Below are 25,945 nucleotides of genomic sequence, written 5' to 3'. Positions count from 1 at the left end.
TCCTCGTCATTCTTCATCATTTTTCGTCGTCGTCGTCGTCGTCGTCGTCATCGTCATTCTTCCTCGTTTTTTGTCGCCGTCGTCGGCGGGATGACGTAACAACGTCGGGCCGCTCGAGCTCGCTCGTCGACACCGTCGACGCGTCGCCCGCAAATCACCGGGCGTTCGTGTGATCGCTATTAATTATCGCCAGGTGACGCGATTCGAACGTCTCCGCTGCATTATGCCGGCCAAATTCCCCGGGCGACTCTTACAATTAGCTTGAGCAACTTGTAAGTGCAACGGCCGCCGCGGCCACTTGTGTCCTCCGGTCACGAGAGCCCTCAGGACGCTCTCCCGTATTTCTATCACGTAGCGCTACGTAACCGGCGGATTATTCGTCCGAGGACGACCGTCGTTACGCGTCGCCGGGCTGAATTCGAGCGCATCTCTCTCTTTCTCCCGGCCGGTCCTTGACATTCCGCGCGGGACGATCCCGTCCATCGCGGAGAGACCCAAACGGAACTTTACGACCGTCCACGACGTCCTGTCATCTCCGCGATGACAGGCGCATAGACAGCGCGCACCTGGTATGTGTCGTAGCGAGTCGAGCCACTCGGCGACGCTCGTTCTCGCCGATTCGCCGGAGGCGCTTGGAGGGAGAGAGACGGAGAGGGTGAAATTGAAAGAAAGAGAGGCGAGAGAAGAAGTGAGCTTCGGAGCGGAGATGGATTCGAGGGCTTCCCGACGCGCTGAGCGTTTTTCGTCAAACGCAGTTCGAAGCAGAAGAGAGACATTCCAGTGAGAGAAATGAACTCTTGCGAATTTTTTGCGAGGAAAAAAAGTCCTCTCACTGGGCCGAAGAATCCGGGTCGAAAGTAGGGTCAGAATTTCGACCTGAAGTCCTCCCCAGCGCCTCTAAATGGCGAACAACAACTCGTGTCGCTAGCAGGTTGCTCTGCGAGAGAAGCAAAGCTGAAAACTCGATACACTCGAAAGTGGGAGCAAAATTTCGACTCGGGCCAGCTGAATCCTCGCGCGATCCCGCCGAGCTCGAGATCGCCGCCACGTCGTCCGTCGAGGACGACGCTTAAGCTCGCGCGCGACTGAGCCGTCGCGGCTGAGCGAACAATTGAAATCGCTCTTCCGTCGCCGGTAGACCGGGCAGGCTTTGCGGTGCCTTTGGTACCGAGCGAAACAGCCGGGGAAGATAAACGAACGAGCGCTACGGGCAATGTGTGCTGCGCGACCCCGTCTCACCCCCTGGGCCCTCTCTCTCTCTCTCTCTCTGCGCGCCGTAGGTTCGAGCGTATTTTTCCTCCCTGCTCCTCGCGAGAGCGCGGAAACAATGTGCGCAAAGGAAGCGCAAAGCGATCAGCGGCTGGCCCCGGGCCGTCGACGCAGCCGCGACTTTTCACCGCGTCTCGCTCCCCGGATGGACGGCTCGATGTTTCCCACATCGTGGGGGTCGTGCGCGAAAAAAAAGGAAAGAAAATCGGTGCGTTTTCTCTTTTCGAGTTCGAGTCTTGTTGAGATCTGCCGGGCGTGTTTATGCGTATCGCGCGCAAGCAGACTTGCGCGCGAGTCAATCTGTGTCTTTATGAATTTATTTGTTTTGGTATAAATTTTTTTCAACTTCATGTATGAATTTCATACTGGATAAACAAAAGCTGCAGAAGCACGTCGTGGCATTTGGAGATGAGTGTTGACAAAACGGAGTGCGCGCAGAAATGATTAAAAAATTTTTCTCCCGCCCATCACTCGAGGACGCACCATGGCCAGGAAGATCCCTTCCCCCCCCCGTTGTTGGCAACAAAGAGTTATCAATTATTTTACTCACACGTCAATTGTAATATTTTTTTCTCAACATTTCCGTCCTCGTTTAATTTTTTAACACGCAAAACCGAACCTTTTTGATTGGCTAATAGTTCGGGCGTGCGCGCGCAGTGCGATTTTAATCATTTTGTTAATCACAGCCGCGGCAGGATGACGCTCCTACGCACCTGCGTGCGCGCACACACACGCACGCACGCACGCACGCAAAGCCGAACTGGACGCGGAGGGACGTTGTTCACGCGCGTTGTTCCGTCGCGTGTGTACACGCGAAGGTTCATTTAATTAAAAAGGGGACAATCGTCGTAACCGATGTCCGTGAGACGACCTTGCGCGTCCTCGGGCAGCGCACGGCAGGCTTTCGCAACGGCGGCTCCTCCGCTCTTTTCGATTATTCGCGACGGCCCGGAGTGATTGCCAAAGTAAATTCGGGCATAACGAGCTGCGGTCACCGCGGCAAGCTGGGCGCCCGGCCGGGGACAGGAGGGTGTTTTCGCCATCGGTTTTTCCGATCCTGCGAGCAAGTCCGGCCGAAATCTCGCCTCTCTGCTCCACCTACTTCCCTTCTCCTCTTCCTATCCTTCGCTCGCGAGCGCGCGCCGTGCCGGGTTAATTAAACGCGAAATAGCGCGGCTCGCCTCTCAGAGAGAGAGAGAGAGAGAAAGAGAGAGAGAGAGAGAGCACGAGCGCAGAATAAATCGGCGAGAATAATAGCGCGGCGTAATGAATAGAGTGTATGGAGGATATAGCACGCGCAATGCGGTGATAAGTTTCGTTGCTGACGTATTTAAATTGCCGCTCGCAGCCCGGTCTCTCTCTCTCTGTCTGTCTTGAATAAAACACGGAAAAGTACCGAATATGATTTCTTCCACTTAGCCCTCCTCAAGGGCGAAAGTTGCAAATGAGGTAAATCTGCTCGCGCTGCCGGGAGGAGGGTCGCTCGTTACAGCGGGGGAAAGAGAAAATGATTAATCTCACAGAGAATTGTGCTTCTCGGTGCCAATTAAATCTTCTTGTTGCTCCAAGTGGTAGCAGCGCGTATATATACGTGAAATGATTCGTTTCACACACGAGAATCTCGTCTCGGGAACCGAGACGCTTTTTCGGTAAACGTCGGGAATGGAGTACCGCGCGCCGCGAGAAGCGCGTTTTTCGTTTGTTTAATCGGCAAAATAAATTATAGACCTGAGCTGAATGAATATTCGCGGTATCGGAGGATCGACGCGACTCCCGTCGTGTGAGAATCCTTTTAAGCCGACACCGCCGTTCTTAAAAGCCTTCGCGCGCGCGCGCGCAAGGTCGTTCATCGCCTGCGCTTTAGCGGAGCGATATCGCGTTAACGTGGGCGCGCGCCTCGCTTGGCTACGTCTTCGGCAAACAGCCTCTCTTTAAAGCGGAAGCAATACCGCGCATTATAGAGCCCGCATAATGCAGCCGGTAATGCGTGTGTGTTTACGTGTGCGCGCTCGCGCTCGCGCGTTCTGGACGCGGTCACGTACGCGCGTTGGCGATCCGGTCGCACGAGAGGATTGTAGGAATCGATTGACGCGCCAAAGAGGATGCGGCCGATGGAAGTCTAGGTTAATGCCTGACACACTTTGTTCCCAGAGAGAGATTGATTTTCCGACACGACGCGCGCGCCGTCCGCCGGAATATTACGCGACCGGCCGCGAAAGACTACCCCCTCCCCCTGCCGCCTCTTCGTGTCGGACATAATTAATCGGATGTGAGCGAGTGGAGCAGAAGTAATCCGTAAGTAAGCGAGAGCGAAGAGAAGTCGCGATTGTCCCGCGGACGGGAATGTCCGCCGTGTCTTCGATTTCGACTGTCCGACGCGTCCGTCGATTCTGGAGAATCTGGGTGTATCAGTTTGTGAAAGCAAAGAATCAAAATAGGATTGGGATGGAAGCTTCGGAGTAGAAAATTAGCGTCAAAAGTCGAAAGCGAGATCAAATTTCGATCTGAACCGTCTCACTCGCGCAGATTCTGCGAGAATTTCACGTCAGGACTGAAGGCCTAGCCTCGCGCGCCTATAAATGGCAGAAAGCGACTTGCCACTTGTAGGTTTTTAAGACAGCCTCTCGGCAAATCTATAGCTTAAAAAAAATACGATCAGTGATCGGTAGGCTTCAGAGTATTAAATTAGCGTCAAATGGAATATCGAGTTTAAAAATCGGGTTGAAGTTTCGACTCGGCTTACACGGCGGCTCTCGCTTCCTTTCCTTCGCTCTCTTTCTCTCTCTCTCTCTCTCTCTCTCTCTTGTCGTCTTCGATCCCGCGAGCTTAATTCGCGTTATCGCAAGCGGAGGCAGAAAAAGAAGAAGAAGAAGAAGAAGAAGAAGTAGAAGAAGCCTGGTCGGCACCACACGTGCGCCGGTGAAGCATAATTATTCCTTGTCACCCTGGCCGGCAAGACAAGGAGAAAATCAACGGCGGATAATGGAATTTCTAATTTTATCGGCGGTACGCGGTCGCAGAACCGACTCGAGAAGCTCCATCGGCATGCGACCGGACGGGCCGATGGACACGTGAACGGACCGGCCGGCTCTCGCCCCCTTTCTCTCTCCCTCTCTCCTTCTCTCTGGCGGTCAGATCGAACGAGACGGAATTGGATTCCCAGCGCGATCCTAGCAGACTAAATCATAACAAGTGCCGCGTGCCGAACGGAGAAACTCGCGCGCTTGTCCCTCTCCCTTCCCCCCCTCCGTCCTCTTCCTCCGCTTCCGCCTTTATCTTCCTCGTTGGCTCCGTGTCTCTCGCACGGCGTGGCGATTTTATTTCGAGCGATTTATGACTCGCCAAGAATGTCCTCCGGGCCCGCGCGCGCGCCGTTAATAAGTTACGCGGCCGCGGGGCGAAGTTGCAGCCCGAGTGCTAAAGATAGATCACGCGTGGCCATCGGCAGTGCACACATCAAAGAGAGAGCACGATTGTCCGCGGTATAAATAGATAGATCGAAAGTACGTAACATGCGAGCGCGCTTCGCCTCGTCTCCGCCGTTTCGTTTCGCTCGTTTCTTCCTCTCTTCCTCGCTCTACGTGTCCTCCTCCCCCGCTCTTCTCCTCTTTCCCTCTCCCTCTTGCCCTTTCTCCCTCTCTCTCTCTCTCTCTCTCTCTCTCTCTCTCTCTCTCTCTCTCTCTCTTCTCCTCCTCCTCCTCTTTCTCCCTCCTTCGGGTCGTCGATCGTGCCGCATTATAAATTCACGACTAACCGCCGAGATCACCTCGTTTAGGTAAGCCCACCTGACCGTCCCTCCCGCTCCCCTCCTCCCGCCGTCACGACTGACCGTCTACTGTCCTTCGGAGGACGCACGTGCGCCGACGACTTCACGAGAGAGAGAGAGAGAGAGAGACAGAGAGAGAGAGAGAGAGAGAGTTAACCGCTACCTCTCGCACGTGATAGTCGTGACTGTAGACGCGGTTTCAGAGTCTCCCGCCCCCGCATTGACCGACGCAATTTCTGGGCCAACGTCGGACCTTCTTTCCCTCCCTCCCTTCGCCGTGTAGCAGGTAAAGCACAATTGCGCATGTGTGTGTGTGTGTGTGTGTGGCGTTCGACGGAACGACCCTTCTATCGTTTCAAAGCCGAGTCGACTCCAAGCCTCGAGGCACTCGCGCGCTGAGCCTTTTCACCCCCCCCCCTCGCCCTCCTGCGCTCTAAAGAGTCTACTCTGGCCTGTTCTCTACCGAGCCGGCGGAAGTAGCAAGGGACCGCCGGCCGTTATTATTCGGTGACCGGGGGACGCGCGATGATTAAGATCGCTCTTCATTCCCGTCGTCGAACGGCGATTCTATTAGCTCGCGCGCTCACAGCGCGCCGGCGGGAGGAGGGCGAAACGTGCAGCGAGTCGCGCCCCTTTCCACCTGCGACTGGAAGACTGGCAAGTTCGCCCGTCATCATATCGATATTTCCGCCCCTCACCATTTGCATTTTCACGATTATTTCTATATTCTATATTTCACGGCTGAGAGAGAGAGAGAGAGAGAGAGAGAGAGAGAGAGAGAGAGAGGGAGAGGAGAGAGAGAGAGAGACGGTAAGAAGGACGTTGAGTTGAAAATGCTCACCGGAACTGCTCAGACTCCCTCCCTCTTCGCGCGGAAGGGCGGGGGGGGAAGGGCACGAAAGCGAAACGAGGGACTGCGAGACACGGGGAGGCGCGATAATTGCGCGGCCTTCGCCGATGAACTGCAAAGTGACTGGTGCTTGAGGGCGGTGGTGGCTTCCGATGAGGCGAGCGGGCGTCGAGTTCCCTGTCGCGTCGCGAGCGAAGCCGGGCCGGCGAGATGTAATCAAACGTCGAGTCGAGGTTATATCGAATGATCGTGGAGCCGAGCGAATCGTCGCGAGCAATGGCCGATGAATACCGGCGCGATACCTGAGCGCCGGGTCACGCAGTAGTCAACGCTCGAAACGGCGCGCGCTCCGAAATTAGAGACGGAAGAATACCGAGCGGAGAATGGACAAGCGTTCCTCTCTCCGTCTCTCTCGGAGCCTTTCAAACCGTCGCGTCGCGCCGGATCGATCTGCCGATCGGCCCGCATTCGAGCGGCTCTTTTCGGCCGCCGCTTCTTTTTTCACGACCTCGCCCCGACGCGGAAAACGCGGCTCGAATCGAGACTGTGTTCTGTATGACGACTGCATCGACGAGCGGCCCCTCTTCTTTTCATCCCGTTTTTTTTCCCTCGCGCGGTGATAATTTTTTATTGAATAACGCATCATGCTGCGCCGCGCACAAGTTGCATACGCGCTGCACTCTCACAGGCTGTCGGTTGTTTTCGACATTTTATCAAACTGACTCGAAGTGAGAGTCCTGCCGAGTTTAGTGTTCCTGAATCGAGATTATTAAATTGCGAACAACTCGGTTCGCGTGCTCGCTACGTGGAGCACAAGTTTTATAATATTCCCGCAAAGAGGATCGACGCGGCAGGATTGATTGAGTTTTCCTCAACCGCTCCGAAACGCGCGACGGTGAACAATCGGGGGAACGTTCGCCAAGGTTCGCCCAGTGTTAGAATTAATTTCCGTCCGATACGGGCGAGAGAGAGAGGAGAGTAATAAATTCCAGACTGCGGTAACTAATTAGCGACTAATTAGCACTTAATAACGCGATAGATCCGGACACGGTTTTTCCAGGCGATGGCGGCCGGCGCTAGGCAAACAGCGCGGGGCTGAGTTTTCATTATCGCGGTCGAACGAAGCATTGACTCGGTCCATGAATTTTAAGCGGTCAATCGCCGCTCTCTCTCTCTCTCTCTCTCTCCCTGACGTTTGTACATCATTCATCGCTCGCGCTTTGCCCGAGCCCGGTGGGGGAGTAATGTAAATAAATAAATCAGCGTGCATTGTCGGCCGTTTAGAAATTGCGCGATAAATCGTCGCGCCGCTATCTCTGAACTTACATCGCTGATGTTTCTCCCCCTTCCCCGCCAATTCTTTCTCACAGCCTTTTCCCGACGCCCGGCGCGTCGAGACCACTCGTCTTTAATCCCCTTAATGCACACGCCTCGCCTCGCCTCGCCTTGGCCGACTGAAATGTTTCGGCGCGAGTACTCGGCTCGCGCGCTGTGTGGTAAAAGGCAATTCTCATTTCTCTTTCGCGTGCTCGCCGCAGAGACGAGGAGAGAGAGAGAGAGAGAGAGAGAGAGGGAGAGAGAGAGAGAGAGAGAGAGAGAGAGCTTGGCGGTCCGTAACGATCCTCAGGCCGCTGCCGCCGCCGCGTGGCCTCGCTCGATGATGAATACGCGTTTTCTCTCATTTTTAATGGATCCGCGGAGGCGACCTCGTCACGATTATGCGCCAGCCGAGCGAACTATTTCTCGCGTCAAAGGGAGCGATCGTGCATACACGGCGAGGCGAGCTTCGCTCGCTCGCACCCTCCATCCCTCCCTCCCTCCAACCTCCTCGCTGTTTCCTTTCCTCTCAAGGGGGGAGAAATTGGCCCCCACCGATTGGTGTGTCCTGACGCAACGAAATAAATCCTTCCGCCGCGGGATCTCGAGTGTCCTCTGTTCGCTCGATAGTTAATTAACAAGATGGGCTTAATTAAGTCGAGGGCGTGTTTTTCGACAAACGGACGGAGCAAGGGAGATCGCGAAAGAGACATAGAGAGAGAGAGAGAGAGAGAGAGAGAGAGAGAGAAGGAGGGCGAAAAAGTTGTCGTTATCGCGCGTGTTCTGTTTCCCGAGGTAGACAAGTAGTCCTTTTAAATTCTTCATTTTCAGTAGCAGGAGACACGCCACAAGAGCGGCCACTTTTTCAAAATTGAGACATTTATGAAAAGTGGAGCGTTGATCACTTGCCTTCTGAGGGGTTCGCACAGCTTTAACGTTGTGTAACTAGGGTCGCTTGTGTAAATTTCTACATTTTGCACGTACAGTCCAAGCACGGGAGTCCAAGTGAGAATGTGTCAGATCGTCCTTGCGTCCTTGCGGGACGCCGAATAAGTCACGCTTCCGCAACAATATATGTAAAAGTACGCGACTTGTCGTTAATGCCCGATCACTTACCAGGTCGAGAGTTGGACATTTTCGACCAGACGCGTTCGTTCTCTCACACACACACACACACACACATACGCGTTGCACACTCTTTCGCGAAAAACGTTCGAGTGTGTGAACCAGGAATTCGGACGACTATTGACGACGTAATGTTTCTAGCAGTTGGCGCTGTGAGCGACATCTCGGTGTCAACACTTGGAGAAACTGCGCTGGAAAACACGCGCCCGGTCGTAGGCCGTTTCGCGATACAAACACACATTTATCATTCGTCGCTCACTCGGTTTTAGTCCGCACACTCGAACGTTCGTCTCGAAGAGACGAACGTTCGAGTGTGCGGACTAAAATGAAGATTGAATCAAGTTGCAACAAAAGTCGTTTCTTCTCCAGAGCTCCACCTGCGACGACAGATCCCCCGCTTGACCCATTTTTCTATACATGTCAGACAGTTTCACTCTCGACGTCGATATGCCATTTCACGCTCATTTAACCCTTTGACGCGAACGTCAACATCTTCTAATCATATTGAACCCGAAGCTTTGCCAAAAGGCTCGCCTCAAACCTACAAGTGGCAAGTTGTGCGTTTCTTGCCGCGCAGAGGCGCTCGATAGGGGATATCCGTTTTTGTACGGACGAAACCTCCATTGCTTCTGCAGAATCTATCAGGAAGCTGGACAGCTCGGAAACGGTCAAAATGTCGATTCGAGTCCGATTCGTCCCCCCCTTCGAGGCCGAAGAATTCCGCGCGGCGGATAACCCGGAGCCCTCCCGCGAGATAAATCGCGACGTCGCGCGGCGAGTAACTTTGCTTTCATTAAACGCTTCGCTATCGCGGCCGCGAGCTGCTCTCCGAAGATTGCATCGCGTGTTGAAACAAGAGGTCGCCTGACGAGAGCCTCGCCGGCCGAGCTAACGAGAATCCGCCCGTGCGATTTATCCGCGACGTAAAGAAAATCGCTGGATCGTGCGTCTTGGATTTTACTCGCGTCGGACGCACGCTCGTTTGCAAAACTCGCCCCCCTCCTCCCCGAAATACTTTTCTCTCGATGATATTACGAGGTCATTAGCAATGGAACTCTAACCGAGACCGCTAACGCGATCTAGTTCTGCCGGGACAGGCGAAGTGTGAGGTTTCTTCTTTTTTTTTTTTTCGAAAAAGAAAGAAAAAGCAACGTTACGCGAGAGCGCAAGTTTAAAAATGTTGATGCGCTCCTTTCAGTTTTATTCCACGTCCATTAGAAGCTTCATGTAAAAGCTTAAACTTCACATAAAAGTTGGAATAATTTTCACTCGAAATTACGATCACTTCTCAGCTGCTCCGGCTGCAGTCTTGGAGTCAGCCGGTCACGATTGCGTGCGCAGACTTACGTTACTCGTCTTCTCGCTAAAACGAGTCTCGAGACAAGACGTGAGACTGTATTCTCCCGCCGCTATTCACAGGCATGCACAAGTGTTATCCTCGTCTGTCTTTCTTACATTTGTTCAGCCGCGACACGCGATGGAAAAATCTCCCAGCCGATGGGGATCAAACGATTAAACGGTTCCTCGCATCACCTCGAACCGCCGAGGCTGCATCACGCACGGGGGGGGGGGGGGTAGGTACACTGGGGGAGGAACTAGTCCTTAGACGAGGGCGTTTCTTCGCGATTCGTGCCTTCTTTTTCCCGACACCCGTCACGGGCCCTTATCTCTGCTGGCCGTATCTCTACGAAGTAACGGGCTAGTACATGCATACTCGCGTGTCGCGCTCGCCGGGATATAACGCGAACCCGTTCTCGGCGGAATTGCCTCGGAGGAAACGGGAAGAAGGAGGAAAGAGGGAGGAAAGGGGAAAAGAAGCATACGCTACCGCCTGTTCTCCGCGAGTGCTCGAAAGTCGCCTCTCACCCGACGAAAACGCTAAAGGCGAGAGTGCAGGATGAATGAATGTTCGAAACACCGCAGGATATTACTCGGCTGCAGGAACGCTGCAGCTTCCCGACGTGTCGTCAAGTCCTTCGAGTCTTCGCTGCTCGCCCGACGACCCTGATTCGAAATCGCCCAAAGTAGAAGAATTGCCTCTCCGAAGGAGGTGGAAGAGAAAAAGATGGCAGGACAAGTATAAAGAGAGAGAGAGAGAGAGAGAGAGAGAGAGAGAGAGGGGGTGGGAGAGTAGTCCGATTAACCGCATTAGCTTCTCCTCACGAACGAGGGAACGAAGGAACAAACGAATGAACGGCCAGTCGTCTCGTTCGCATATAAATTCATCGCCATCGTCACCCCCGTCGCCGTCGCCGTCGCCGTCGCCGTCGCCGTCGCCGTCACCGTCGGCGCAGTCGACGGAGCCGGATCGATGGAAAGTTTGAGGGGCGCGATAATAAAGTCGGGCTTCACTTCGAAATAGATTTCAATTTACGATCCGACCAGGGCTCGACTTAAGGGCGCGGTAAATCCCGCGCTATTTCGCCCAACTTCCCGCTAACTTTATCGGCCCTGACTGCAGTCAGCCTTGAACCCGCGCGCCGCCGCCGTTGCCGACGCGATCGTTTTACCTTGTAATAACCGACGATGCCTCCTACCCCGCCCCTCCCCGCGCCGCTGGAGTACAACGCTACTACCGAGACACATCTGCCGCATTCGAAGCGCGATCGCAAGCCCCGAAGAGAAAGAGAGATAGACAGACAGACAGAGAGAGAAAGAGAGAGAGAGAGAGAGAGAGGGAGGGGGGGAGGCATTTAAACAGAAGCGCGAGCGATCTTATTTATGTTTCATTCATTGAGCCTGAATTTTCCGATTTTAACGATTAAATGAAGATGAGGAAATGTGCCGGGATTGAGAGAGTCGTATCGAAGTCCGTCCCGGGTCTGGAATGAAATATAAATTTCTATAACGATACAATCGCGGGACGAAAGGGTGGGAACGGCAACACGGAAAGCCGCGGGAACGCGCGAGAAATCGCGCAAAAGTCGTCGCCGCGCGATGCATCGCGCCGGATGTCGTTGGCGAAATCGCGGAATCGCGGCCGCATTCTCGCTCGCTCGCTCGCTCGCTCACTCGCCCTTGACCCCGCGGGTTCCAAGGATACATCCGACGAGGTAAAGGCAACCTCGAGGGGGAGTCACGAACTGCGTTATTGAAATCCACCCGATAATATCTGCGGCCGGACACACTATCGCGACTAATCGGTTAGTCTTAATTATTGCGGTCGGCGTGAACGATACGTAGTACGTACGCTCGCTCGCCAGATGTCATCTGCGCGTTTCTTTTTTTTACGTGCTTTCTTCTTTTTTTTATTTCACCTTGGCCGGCCACGTACTGTGCCCGCTACGATTTACGGACCGGTCGACGAAGGGAATAAAGAATAGCCTGGTGGTTGGAAGGCAGGTGTGGTCACACGATTTAATAATCGCGTTTTACGTTTTTACATATTTCTTCGCTTCTCTCTCGCTCTTTTTTCCCTTTTTTTTTTGTACCGTCGCAAGTTTCGTGTCGCGGCTCGTCGTAGCGCGCGCGCGCGTTACGTTTTATTGCACGGCTGTTAAACGTTAACGACAGCCGACGAATAGTCGGTTATGCGACGGAACGTAAAACGACAGTCGACGACGATCTACGAGAGACGTTTATTGTGTCGTAATCCGCTCCGATCCCGGTTCGCCCAGCTTTTACTGGGCCGCGTTACCCGACGAAAGCTCGCGAGCGCGCTTACGCGCGATGTATCCTGCTCGCTCTTGGACGCGCACTTTGACGCGGGATTTTAAGCGCGTCCTTGCGAACGCGAGCTAGGAGGATTACGTATCGAATCTCGCGAAGATCACGCTCTCTGCGTCATGTTTGCGTGTCGATATAAATGACGAGTAAACGGCGGCGAGATCTGCTCTGGACGAATTAACCAAACGGCCCAATTAATTCGAGAGAGAGAGAGAGAAGACAATACTCTCTCGCGATTCTTACATTGCTGACCGCTGCTCGTCGAGAAAAGCCTCGTTTCGTTGTTCGTATTCAGAGAAAAAAAGGAGAGACATTGGAATTTGTTTTGGATTAGAGTAATCCAACTGAGATTAATCGAGTCAGACCTTCATCGGGATATTGAATATCCCGATTATTAGTCATTAATATTTAAAGGAACAAATTTATACAGAGTGGACATGTATTGTCCTGTAAAATCCAAATCTCGAAATGCGGGAGCCGGGACAATTTAGCGGAAAGTTATAATAGCGAAATCCAAATATCGAGCGACAATATCCCGGCGTAGAATTTTGTACCGAAATGTACGATTGTCCCGCGGAGGAATTATTATCCCGAAAACAGAATAAGCCCGGGCATATTAATATCTATTCGCGTCAGTACAGTCTTGCCGTACTTAAATGAATACATGCTAATGCACTCGGCTCTGCAGCGGGACAATTCCAACATTCCGCATTTTATATTTCGCACAAAACTCTACTTCTCTCGGACGATTGTCCCGGTATTTCGTATCACAATCTTTCAGAAAAATTCTGTTCCCATTTTCTACATTTCGGCTCGTCTCTTTCCGATACAACGCACGTCCATCGGCATCTCATCTCAGTCTTCACGATGGAAATATAAATTAACCCATTAATGCCGGCTGGGACAGAAATTTCGCGTTGATTTCAATTATGTTATGAATTTTCATGAAAATGCTCGAAAATTTTTATCCAAAGTACATTATACTAGGGGTTTTCGAGGTCGCTCTTTCCGAGAATCCGCTGCGAGAATCATAAAAAAATGAGTGTTTGTATTGATTTGTAACGGTTTTTTTCCAAAAAATGCAATTTTTCCTCGTCAACTTTTTTTTTAAATCATGGATTTCATCTTGATAAAAATGTTGAATATTACTGAAAATATTACTGAAAAGTACTCCAATCATGTCCTCGAGACTTGTACTTAAAATATATGTGGTTCTGAAATTTTTTGCAATTTCGTAATTTCAATATGACGATTTCAATATGCGTGTATCATAGCATAGATATCGCCGGATCCTTGGGAACTCGGTCGAATAACTCGTTACGAGTGCATCATTTTTATGAAAAATTATCCAAAATAAAACCTGTCCTGTTGACCGACTTCTTTCACGTGGTAGGCCCCAAATTTGGGCCTAACGAGGGGCCCAACGTTGATTTGTTAGTGCAAAACTTATATTTTTTATTACAGATTTGAAAAGTACGAAAAATTTTATGTCCAGATAAGTATGTTTGAAATTACAAGTCTCGAGGACACGAGGATTGGAGTACTTTTCAGTAATATTCAACATTTTTATCAAGGTGAAATCCATGATTTAAAAAAAAATTGACGAGAAAAAATCGCATATTTTAGGGAAAAAAAAAAACCGTTACAAATCAACACAAACACTCATTTTTTTATAATTCTCGCAGCGGATTCGGAAAGAGCGACCTCGAAAACCCCTAGTAATGTACTTTGGATTAAAATTTTCGAGCATTTTCATGAAAATTCATAATATTGAAATCAACGCGAAATTTCAGTCCCAGCCGGCATTAATGGGTTAAACCGTTCATACACGCTTCTATTCTTGCGTCTCGGCAGAGGAAACGAGGCTTGGTTAAGGCTTGCTGAGAACGGCCGGCCAACAATGTGCCACGAGTAGAACGTCGGCCGCGTGTCCTCGTGAGCGAACATCACCTCCGCAGCGGAGGCTTGCGAGTTTGCGCTTATTTTCGCCGTCTCGAACGGCATTTTCGAATAGAGCGGCTCGCCGCTGTAGAAGAGACGATTTGGCTCACGTCCCTTCGTTTCTGAAAGGCACGGCCGACCTAGTTTCGTGCAGCGCAGCATCTTGCTGCATTCCGCAGGCCGGCCGACGTCTCTTCCCGTGCGTTTCCACTCCCGAGCCGGAATTTTAGCCCCATTTTCGACCTCGACTGCCCAATCTCGGGGGACCAATGGCGATGTCGCCTATATATTATAGAAGCAGAAGTTTCGACCCTCCAAATAGCGGAAAACGCACGACTCGCCATTTGTGGGTTCTCGGAGGAAAAAGACGTCTCGGAGGAACAGCTCGGAGGAACGTGAGCTTCGTGAAATTAACGTTAAGCGAAATATCGAGGTTGAAAGTAGACTCAAAATTTCGACTCGGGTTGGAAATTGAACATATAGAAACAAAAGTTGCCAGAAAACGCACAATTTGCCGCTTGTAGGCAAAGATAGAACCCTCAGCAGGGTGCGCCAGTAAAAAACTGTAGGTCAAATACAATGAAGATAGATCGCGACACGGGCTTCGCAGAGTATGAAACCGACGTGAAACGGAATATTGAGGTCGAAAGTAGAAACTTCGACTCGGGTTATTCCGCTCAAGTCCACGCGCGTCAAAGAGAGCTCGCGCGCGCGGTCCACGTTACGTGACGCACACACACACCTTCGCCGGCGTGTATCGGTAGAAAGCGATTATCGTAACTCGCGGGGCTTTTCGGCAAACGCGGGTCGCCTCCGGTGGAACACGCGAGGGACCTTTATTTCTTTAAATATCATTTTCAGAGGCCGCCCGGCCCAGCGCGACGGCGCGATCGGAGCATCGACGCGGCATGTACGTATCTACATTTTTCACGAGCGCATCTCGGCCGATCGATAAACCTTGCCGGCAGCATCGATAATTCGCTCTCGCATAAATACGTTCCCGTAACCGTCGTGTGTCTAGGACGAGAGCCGCTCGTCCTTTTCGCCGCTCTCAGCCCGGGCCACGCGTGCGCGTGTGTGCCTGCGGCATATACACGGTGTCCTAAATTCATCACCAGTCTGGACGAGAAAGGCTGGTTGCGTACCGTTTTGCAAATGCCGCAGTGATTATTCGGGAATTAATTCGCGCGATATGAACGACCACATGAGGGCGGGCATGTATCGAGAAAACGGCTTCGAATTTCTATGAAAAATGCTTCGTTTCATTCTTGGGTCGTAAAGCACATCAGACGTCTGATCCTTCCATCCTGTGTCGCAAATCGCTCGCTGCGTTACTCTGCTATCCTACTATCAGCAGCCGATAGCAACCCCGGTTAAAATTTTAACCCAGTCCTCGACCTCGACCGTTCAACACATCTACCATGGGGCTTCTGGAGAAGCAATGGGAATTTAATTTACACAGAAATTGTGAAATCCTACTCGGCGCCTCCAGGTGATAAAATATGCACAAGTTTGCCACTTGCGGGTTCTTAGGAGGAACTTCCTCGGCGAAGCAGTGGGTTAAATACGATCAAAGGAGGTCGATGTAGGTTTCACAAAGTATTAAATTAGCGTTAAATTAGCGTTAAATGCAATATTGAAGTCGCAAGTGGGACGAAAATGTCGACTCGGGAAAAGGGAGGAAAACGTTTGATCGAACGAAGCAATTTTGCGCTAAAGTCACGGCGATTTAGAAATTCCGGAATTTGAAAAAAAAAAAAAAAAAAAAAAATACCACAATTCCGTTCGAGCTGATCAGAAATCTCGGTAATTGATCCCCATCCTCTTTCGCCGGAATGTCCGTGTCATCAGAAAACTGTTTCATTCCAACCTGACGCTTCTCTCCGCGCCATGGTGGAAGCCATCTTCCGCCACACACACACTTTCTTGAATTTACCTCCCGCCAACTATCGCGAGATTTGCAATCGCGAGCCGCACGACTTCCTCTCGTCCGGTTCGATCTCGCTCCTCCTGCGCGCGGATCTTGAATTCCCGGACACCCCGTGCATGCGCTAGCGCGGCGCTCGTTCTTGACTTTCGCATTGTGCTCGCTAATTGGAGATCGCCCGCGGACGACACGAGCTTACTGTTACCGACTCGCGAAATAATTTCCTCCCTTTCGATGTCTCGGCGTCGGCCGGCCGGCCGGTCGGCGATAATAACGATACCGGCGCCCGGGGGGGTGCGCGCGGAAATGCGCTCGCGTTCGCAGATAGCGTCGCGGACGGGCTTTGATGCCTCTCCCCCCTCCCCCCTGGCCCGACCACGGAAAGCAGCGGACGGCGACATAAAAGTGCGGCTTGTTATCCCGTCGAGATGCCGCGATTGCGCCGGCAAGGCGGCCAGCGGCTCTCGCTAAAGCGCGCTTCATTTAATTCATTCTTTTATCGTCGCCAACGCGACTGTCGCGCGCGCACGCGGCTAAACTCGTAATTGGCGCGGGTATAAAGCCGAACGCCTTTCGCCCCGTTCCCTCGCCTCCCCCCCAACCCCGTTGTTAGCCTCCGCGCCGACCGAGCGACCGGCGATTGAGTGCAAATTGGTTTCGCGGATTAAATAAACAATTAAGGCCGTTATTGCGCCGCGATATTCGCTGTTGCCCGCCAATATGGTCTGTCGTCGACGAAACATGAAATCAGAAGCACAGCGAGAGAGGAAGGGAGAGAGTAGGAGGAAGCACGAAGTGCGAGTGTTCTCCTGGAGTGAATAAAAGGATCAAACACGTGCGGATCAGAGTTTTTTGACGACGCACGCGTGGGACGGAGGTATTTAAAATTTGAGACTGTGATAAGTATTTAAAATTTCCTGAATCATGACCCGAATAATTTCATATCGTGCTTTGTGATAATACAAGTACGCTTCACCTTGCACTTGTGTGAACAGTAGATATTTCAAGGTTAGTTATTAGGCAATCGTACCGACGCAAGATACCGCATCCTCCCAGAGTAACCCCGAAAGATTGGCTACTAAAATTCTCGTATTAAATTTGCTAATAATTGTTAGATCAGATTTTGCCGAAACATGCGCACAATAGATCTATTCTATTTATCGAAAGTAAAAAAAAGATATATTATTTTGGAGTGACACATAGGAGTGATTGTTGCACGTTCTCAAAATATCTAAAATATTTATAAATACTTAATAAATTTTTATAAATTTTTAAATATCAAAAATAATAAATATTTAAAAAGACATTGAAAGACATTGAAAAAAAGAAATGTCAATACTCGTGCCATTGCGCGACGGTATGATGGCGGATACACGCCGCCGGATTCGAGTTGGATGCACGAAATTGCCGCGAAATTGCTCTTCTCGCGGAGGAATCGACGAGAAGAATGCTGATCATCGCGGTGATCCGTCGCTGGTAAAATGTAGCCGATATTTCGTCGTGTGTAGTCACCGGAATCGAGTATTATACTTTTGAATCCACGTCGAGAGACAGAGAAAGAGAGAGAGAGAGAGAGAGAGAGAGAGAGAGAGAGAGAGAGAGAGCGCAACCATAAACTTTAGAGGTCGTCGTCGTCGACTCTGCGGCCTGCTTTCCCGACCTTACCCGATATCGATTGCTTCTCGAGCATTCTGTGTCTCCGAGAGGATGGTCCTTTATGCGAACACATTGTTTCGCGTAACGCGTTGCGCGAGAATTCGTATTCGGATCAGCACCGAACTCGGGAATCGATACTGCACGCCATTCCAGCCTCTCTCTACGACTTCCTCTCCACTCAGGCTCCCCCCCTCCCCCCACCGACCGTGATCGTCTAGTTAGCCCGTGTATCGACCGCCGATTCACCCGATACGGAGAATTTTAGACTGGAAATATTATCGAATTTTGTAAGCGTGGAACACTCTGACATTCCGCTGTGAATTATCAGAATCTTCCGTCTCATATGCGCTACTTGAATTTTGGGAGATGAAGGTTATTATTGACGAATACATCGCGCGCTTCAGCGCGAGATAAACTCTACTGACAATCTATTCCCGCGTTACTCGAAAGCGCGAGAAAATTCAGGAAATTTCGTAAGGAGGAAAAGAAATGACGGTTATTCACGATCGCGCTCGCTCCGCCTCGCCAGTGAAAATGCCGAAAGCACGAATTTATGATCGACTCTCTTTCGGCCTTAATTTCTTGTCGCTTAAGTGCTATTTATAATTTACCAACTAAAAGTCTACCATCGGAGAATGTGCCATGCTCCTCGGCGAGACACAAACTCCATTCCCGCACTACTGGGAAACACGGTGCAGTTCAAGAGAATTTGCACGAGAACAAACTGTAGGACGAATAATAATATGTTCGACATACGACGCTCTCGTCATCATGGGAAAAAAAAAAAAAAAAAAAAAAAAAAAAAAAAAAAAAAAAGATTCAGACACCGGCAAGTCGTAGTCGTCCGCGTAGACGGGAAAGATCGACGAGAGACCTCGCATTGCCGGGAGGCCAAGGACGCGCCCTCGGATCGCTTTTCGCGAGAGCGCTGAAATCGCGTTCGAGCGATGGAGCTAAAGCAGCGATAAAGAAATGAGCGTGGCGTCGCGGCCACTTGGACGAAACGAGCGACGTTCGCCTACCTCGACGCCGGCGATACGAACGCGAGAGCTACTACCTATGCATTAAAGCATCAAGTATTAAAGGGCGTGTACTATCACAGAGGAGGAGGAGGAAGAGGCTTCGGCTCCTCGCGCGAGAGCGGGAGCGCGTTAAGGGGGAAAATTGGGCAACTTCCTGGCCGATCCCGGAGAGGGAGAGAAAGACGGGGCGGCGAGCGATGGACTTTGGCTCGTTAGCATTTAATAAGATAATTAACGAGTACGCTCGCAGCCGAGTACACTCGCCATCGGCCCCCCCGAGAGGTCGATGTAACGTATTATAAATGCTCGTGCAAGCCGAGAGCGCCCTTCCCCGCCCGCCCCCACATCGCACACTGAGGTGGCACGGGGCGACGGCGACTCAATTAGTGTTCCACGAGAGTTGTCCTGCAACTTGCCGCCGCCCGCCCACCGGGAGTTTTCTGAATAATTTACCGTTCGAGCATGTGCGGCCACATTGTTGCTGTCCCGGAGACTTCCGCCGCTGCACCATAAGCGCTCTGCGTCGCGCTTTGCCGTCGGATATCCAACTCGGTGACCGCGACGTCGCCTGAACTCGCGAGTCGCATCAGCAGCTGCCTGTCCTCCGAAATGAGAGAGAAAGCGTGCGTGTGTATGTGCGCGCGCGCGCGAGAGAGAGAAAAAATATTTCACTCCGAGGAACAAGCGCGTTATTAAAAGGTCAACCCGAGGAAACCTTCGTCGACGTAAGCGCGCTTTATCGCCTTCGTATTAACTCTCGGCGTTACTTGGCGCAAAAAGAATGCGAGGATGATCGGGGAGGGAAAGAGAGAGAGAGAGAGAGAGAAAGAGAGAGAGAGAGAGAGAGAGAGAGAGGCAGAGGCCGTCAGAGCGCGGGTAAAAGCTGCTCGATTTTTCGCCCCCGCAAACGCGCGCGCGCCACGCCCATTCCGTTCCGTGTAAAGGTGTAATCAACGTGTAAGCAATTATCCCGGCGATTCCGTGCGTCCGTCCGTTAGACCGAATTTAATGGCCCGCATTTTTGCCCCGAAGAAAGCCCGTTTTCACCAAAGAAACGGCCCCTCCCCCGCCGCCGCTGCCGCTGCCGGAATGTTTACGTACGGCAAATGTCATAGTGCCGCCAGGCGGTGGCGGCGGCCGTTTGTGCCTGTAGTTTAAATCCGAAGCGGCCGGAAGCATCGGGGTCGGTCGATCAATATAATCATGACTGCCATTGTGTTGCCGTGAGTTTCGTGTAATTAGAACACGCTCAGGCGGCCGCGCAACAGCGGGAGCAAGAGCGACGCGAAAGGAGCGAGCGAGCGAGTCGAATTTATCGTTATTTTCCCGTTCATATTTTATCGTCAACGGTTATCGACGAGCTTCAATATTTAGACGAACAACACCGATGTGGCGGCCGCGTCGGCAAATGATAAAACATTTAACGCTTCTCGAAGCGCCGCTGCGAGCGCCGTTCGCGAGCAAAAATAAGAAGAGGGGAAAAAATGAAGCGTCCAGCGTTCGGGCGCGCGCGCCCGAGCGAGAGCGAGTGAGCGAACGAGAGAGAGAGAGCGAGAGAGAGAGAGAGAGAGAGAGAGAGAGAGAGAGAGAGAGAGAGAGGGCTGATCTAACGATTTTCATCAAGCGCCGGGCGCCTCTCAGATTGGCGAGGAGAGGATGAAATTGTGCCTGGATAATTGGGTAGAAACAGGACGGCGGGGGAGAAGGGGCGGAGGGGGGTGGAGGGGCTTCCTTTGAAGCGACTGGGGCTTCTTTGCCGTCGTACGGTTTCGCGACGCGTTTCTTTGATCGACGTATAACCCTCGATTGTTCGCAATCGCCGGGCGGTTCCGTCGAGGCGCGAGCGAACGGGCGGCTCGAGGAATGAGAGCCGTCAATCGGATGATCGCAATTTGCGACCTCTCTTTCTCCCTCCGTCTCCGTGGATCTTTCACGCCGCGATGTGTGCGCGCGCGCGCGTCGAAGACGCGTGTCCTCGAGGAATCGCGCGGGTCTTCTTTGAAGTTATTAATAAGCTCGCGCATTTCAAAAGGTTTAATTCCAGAACGCCCGCGACTCCTGCCCGGTTGAAGTTCCAACCGGGACTAACGAGGCGTTTCTTCTCTTTCGAAATAACATTCTGGAAGAATGCGGCGCTACGTGCATGTATTGCGCGCGCGCGCGCGTGTGTGTGTGTGTATGTGCGCGTGGATCACGCTGAAATTATATAGCCAAGCGGCAAGATCGACTCTTCGCTCCCTGAGGAAAGAATTTCTCCCCGCGCTTCGAGTCGACGTCCCCTCCTTCGCACCCCTCCCCCCCCCGTTTTCCACCCTCGCCGTGACGCGAACGAACTTTGCGAAAATTCAAATTATCGGTAATGACGAACGGAGATGGATCGTCATCGGCGATTAGTGCGTTTCCTCGGGAGGCGGCGTGGCAGTCGAGCAAAGTTGGCCGTCGTTTCAGCCGCGTGTCCAACTTTCCTTGGACTTTCCTCCCTCTCCCTCTCCCTCCTTCTCATCCCCCGTCTTTGTTTTTCGCGTTATAGGACAGATAAAACAGCGCGTTACGATAATCGCTCGGCACCGCGGTAATATTCCTCCGCACTCTCCCCCCCACCGCCCTCCCTCTCGCGACCCTCTTCCATTTCTCCCCCTCTTCTTTTCACTCGAGAGCCTTCACGAGTTTCTTCGTTAAGCGCGGCCGTAAAGCTTTACCGGTGTCCTCGTCTTCGCGTCTCTCCCTCTCCCTCTCTCTCTCTCTCTCTCTCTCTCTCTCTCTCTCTCTCTCTCTCTCTCTCTCTCTCTCTCTCTCTCTCTCTCTCTGTGCAAGATAGAATCTGGGAGAGGAACGTGGACGGGATCATTAAGGAGAGGAGCGCGCCGCCTTGAAAAAAGAACAAGATAAGAGCCGCCGTTAAGTGACTTCCTTACGTCCCTTACGTACAACTCGGCGATACGGCGTATCACCGAGCGCAATTTCGCGCGTGGAGCAGCCTCGCGTTCAAATCGCGCCGTTCAACGTCGAATACGCCGTCGAGCAGCGCGAGCCTGCCGATCTAACTTTTCCCATTCCGGCGATTCCGCGTATCAACATTTTTGCCTCCTACGGGTGAAACTTCCTTGCGGGCCGAACCGGCCGAGTTGAAATTTTCATCCTGCTCTCATCCTCAATAATATATGTAACGCTGATTTCACGCTTCGAGGCCTGCATCAAGCTATTCTGTCTAATCTGTAACTTTGTCGAGAGGTCCTCTCGAGTGGCGAATTTGTGCACTTTCTGCGCAAATTTTCCACTTTTGACTTTGATTTCCACATCGACGAAATTTCCATTGACGCGCCCCGGAATCCGTAGGTGTTGAACAGTCGGGATCAAAATTGGGGCGGAAAAGAAGGTTCGTCAGTCCCTGTGATTGAACAGAGACCGGGCGAGAATTCGGCGAGAAGAGGGAATATTCGTCCGAACACTCGGCTGTGTTGAAACCCGTTTTTTTTCACCCGCGCGCGCGGTCGCGACATGGAAAACGACGGCAAGGGACGGCGGCGGCGAGGGGGGAGATTGTATACAGCGGTTGTTATCTAGCGGCGTGCTATCTTAATTGTCTTCCTGCCGTGCTCGCGCAAAATTGATACGCAGCCGGAAACGCGGTTACGCGAGTGTCGTGTTAACTGAACTCCGCGATCGACGGCGATAAAAGCGGAGGAAATACGAAATAAAATAAATAGGCCAACGATGTGGACACACACACACACACACACACACATACACACACACGCACGCACGCACGCACGCGTGTACACGTGTATTCTTGCTTCTGATCCTCCTCTGTGCGTTCGAGCGGCGTTTTCGGCTGCGTAAATGTCGTCGGCGATGCGATCGACGTAATTTAAACGCGGCTCTGCTCGCACAAACGAGTTAGATGGCAATTACCGCGCGCTTTGTTACCTCGCATCTCCCCGCGAGAATTTTCTTTTTGTTTTTATTTCTTTCCAACGCGTCCCTCCCTCTCTCTCTCTCTCTCTCTCCCTTTGCCTCTCTAATTGCGCGAGGCGACGGAGGGAAAGACGCGGCGAGAATATAGAAGCTTTCGCGTTTCTCGGCGGAATCAAGCCGGCGCCCTTGCGCCCGGACTGCGACGTTCATCGCACCGGATTCCCCGAGGGCAGAGGTCGTGCACGAGGGCGCACAAACGGCAGGAGGGGGGAGGAAAGCCCGGTTTTGGAAATATAAAGCGCCGACACGCTTCGATCTTTCGAAGCGTGCGGTTAAGCGTCGATTAATTTTCCAATAGGTCACCGCGCGCTTCACACGTTTCCTCCTCTCGTTCCGGATTAATCCACCCCCTCACCCCCTCTCACCCCGCGCCACGTTCCCCGGGCATACGTCACGGTTCATCAAGCGAGAGTCGCCGGCGGAGCGCTCGGGCCGGAGGCTGAATTTTTACACGGACCACGTATGTGTGTGTGTGTGTGTATCTCCTTTCGATTAAACTCACATTATTCAGGGTTCGAGCTGGCGGGCTGAGAAGCTCGTCAGTGCAATTCGGAGCGATCTAAATATCCGGCCGGTGGGCAGCGCTACTTTGTTGCGAGCTCTCGCTTTGTACGAGGTAATGGTAGCGTGTGTGCGTGCGTGTGTGTATGTGTGTATATGCAGTTACAGCGGTCCTCGTCCTCTCGTTCTCGCTTTTGGCAGAGACGTGTCGCCCGGAAGGAGGAATAAAAAGGAGAGAGCTGGACAGAGAGAAATTGCGGTGCAACGGGCGTCCGATTGTCGAACGTGAATCCGCATCGCGCGGCGGCGGCGGCGGCGGCGGAGGAGGAGGAGGAGGAGAAAGAGAGAACGGCTGAGCGCACTTGGTTAGAAAGATGAATTACGCCGCGGCGAGAGGACGCGTCGCAGACGGATGCGGACGACGGATGGTCGCGCGCGGCGAAGAAGCGAGGAAAAGCGCGGGGCGAGCGTGAAAACGGCGGAAGAGGAGAAAAAGAGACACGAAAGGGAAGAACGAAACGAGAAAAGAGAGAGAGAGAGAGAGAGAGGAGAGAAAGGAAGTGAGAAACGAGCGATTTCGACCGGTCGAACAACGCGGCGGATAAATCCCCGAGGTCAATTCGCTGACCTCGTCGACGTGTCTAACTCGCGCGAGAGCGGAAATACGGGCGAGGGCGGGGGCGGGAGGGGGAGGTAGGTCGGCGCGAGATTGACGCGCTCGCTTGCTCGCTCGCGAACTGGCTGACGCGGTCACCATTGTTATATACAAATAAATCATCGGGGGGTAGTCGCCCCTGCCGCGCTCTACCACCTACCTACTTTGGTTAGTCGCGATTTTTGCTAATTGCCCCGATCAGCGAGAGCGCGAATAACAATCGCGCGGTTGATCAGAGCCGGTTATCGTTCCGCCGCGGCGGCGTGCTTAATTAGCCCGTCAATTAGGGGGCAAAGCGACGGTCGCGAAATAACAACATTTCGCGCGGATTTGTCCGCCCGGAGCAGGCGGTCGTTTTAATGACCCGCGATGGGGGGAGGGGGTCCTTCGAGGAGAGGCAAAAAGGAATGAAACGGAAAAAAAAAACGACGGGGATTCCATGGCTCATTAATCGCGTTAATGAGGAACTTGCATCGCGGCCTCGCGTAGGGTAATAACTGTCGACGATGCGTGCGCCAAAAGGACGACGGCGGACGACGGGAAGACGCTGGGGTGAGCGAGGGGGGGGGGAGGGGCAAGGGCGGCAGTGGAAGGAAATAGGATCGAATCGATCGAAGAGTAACCGAGGGTGGGATTTATTACACTCTATCCCACGCTGCCAGAACAATCAGCGAGCGCCACAAAGGAGGCCTCACCGCCGCGACCAACTTAATTCAAGGATAATTGATCACGGGCGGCGGGAGGCGGGCAGGGAGGGGGGCTCTCGCGTGGCGAAACGGCGGGCCGAGTTTTCGATTGCAATTAAAGCTCGCGCGAGCGCGAGCGCATAGCCGGCGTCGGAGTCAATTTTAAGACGGCCGGCAGGACGAGCAGTCGCAAGGACTCGCGTCCGTTTTTCATCGAGGTGGAAAATTGCGGGGAGCAACTTTCGCCAGGAGATGAGAAAAGAGACTCACCGGTGACCGGAGCCTCGATGTCTATCATAGTCTTCTCCGAGCGTAGAAGAGCGGCTCCGTCGTTGATAATACGAAGAGCCGCGGCCTCGTCGATCCTACCTTCCAGGATAAAGTGCTGTTTGAGGACCTCCGGCCGCGGCCGATCTGTCCGCTCGTCGAAGACCTCTGCCACTGTCATTTTGTGCGACGGTGGAAATGGGACATCTGTTGACAAAACGCGAAACGGAATTAGAAGCGTAAACGTCTCTCTCTCTCTCTCTCTCTCTCTCTCTCTCTCTCTTTCTAACGGCCGCTGCTTACGGCCGAGAATTTACGAGCGCGGATAAATCCCGGGAAAACGTAAACACGCGGAGGAACATTTCAACGGCGTAATCTCTTTTTCTTTTGCTCTTGGTCGCCACGAAAAAGTAAGAGTCGAGGTGCCCGGGAGATCCCCGGCGGCCGAGCGACAGCTGCATTTTTCTCTCTTTCTCCGTTCCGGAGGATGCAGATTTATCTTCGCCGCGTTACGCGTTGCCGTCGTAGACTGTCGGCTGCCGTCGATGCCAGCAACGGCATTAATTAAAGCCGTTTGCCGTAATCCCAGCTGACGATTACCGCCTTTTTACGAGATACTGCGGCGGCACAAAGCGACGCGCCGTCGCGCAGATAAGTCGCTATGTGTGGGTGCGCGGTGCCATACACACGCACACACACACACACACACATACACACACACACACACACATGGCAAAATACACACGCTAAATATTAGTCGAATAATTTCGTGCACAGCGCGAAGCGCGTTTGGCACGCAGCGAGTGTGTACGGCTTACTCGCGGGAGAACTTACGCAAACGTTAAGATGCTTAATCTCATTTTCCCCTCCTCCTCCTCCTCCTCCTCCTCCTCCTCTGTGCCGCGATCGGCTGATTTACCGTCCCGCGTTTTATCGCGCAGCGACACTTAAATCTTGTTCCACACGCGAATACCCGAAGAATATACACGAGACCGGCGAGGCGAGGTATACGGGGTGTCCGAAGAAAAAAGAACTCGAAACCTCGCGGGTCTCAGGGTAGTACTCGTCGCGTTGAGTAAAAAGTGCTTGATAAACACGGATGGAAAGATCAACCCTTTCAGAGTTCAAATGTTTTTTTTCTTCGATCCTGGCAGCGCAAGTTATTTTTGTGCGCTTCCATTGGTCGCGCGTGCGGTGAACAAACAAACGAGTGTCTCACCGTATTGTCACTTCGATGTTGGCGATGACAGGTGCGTCTCAGTCTATTCGAACACTCGGTATAAATAACGGCAAGAGGGCTCCGTGAGAACGCTCGCGCATTT

General features: G+C 52.5%; 1 protein-coding gene across 3 annotated transcripts in view; it reads right to left on the bottom strand.

Annotated features, from left to right (window-relative positions):
* The window catches only part of LOC105181729 (serine/threonine-protein phosphatase 2B catalytic subunit 2), a 135,164-nt gene that overhangs the window by 56,560 nt on the left and 52,659 nt on the right, over positions 1–25,945 (bottom strand). For all 3 annotated transcript variants that reach the window (XM_025307462.1, XM_025307460.1, XM_025307461.1), the window contains exon 2: positions 24,627–24,830. In XM_025307462.1, the coding sequence (XP_025163247.1) occupies positions 24,627–24,830 (204 nt within the window). The remainder of the gene's footprint in view (positions 1–24,626; positions 24,831–25,945) is intronic.

This window comes from Harpegnathos saltator, unplaced genomic scaffold (assembly GCF_003227715.2).
Source record: "Harpegnathos saltator strain DR-91 unplaced genomic scaffold, Hsal_v8.6 scaffold87, whole genome shotgun sequence".
NCBI lineage: Eukaryota > Metazoa > Arthropoda > Insecta > Hymenoptera > Formicidae > Harpegnathos > Harpegnathos saltator.
This window is presented reverse-complemented; position numbering and strand designations above follow the sequence as displayed.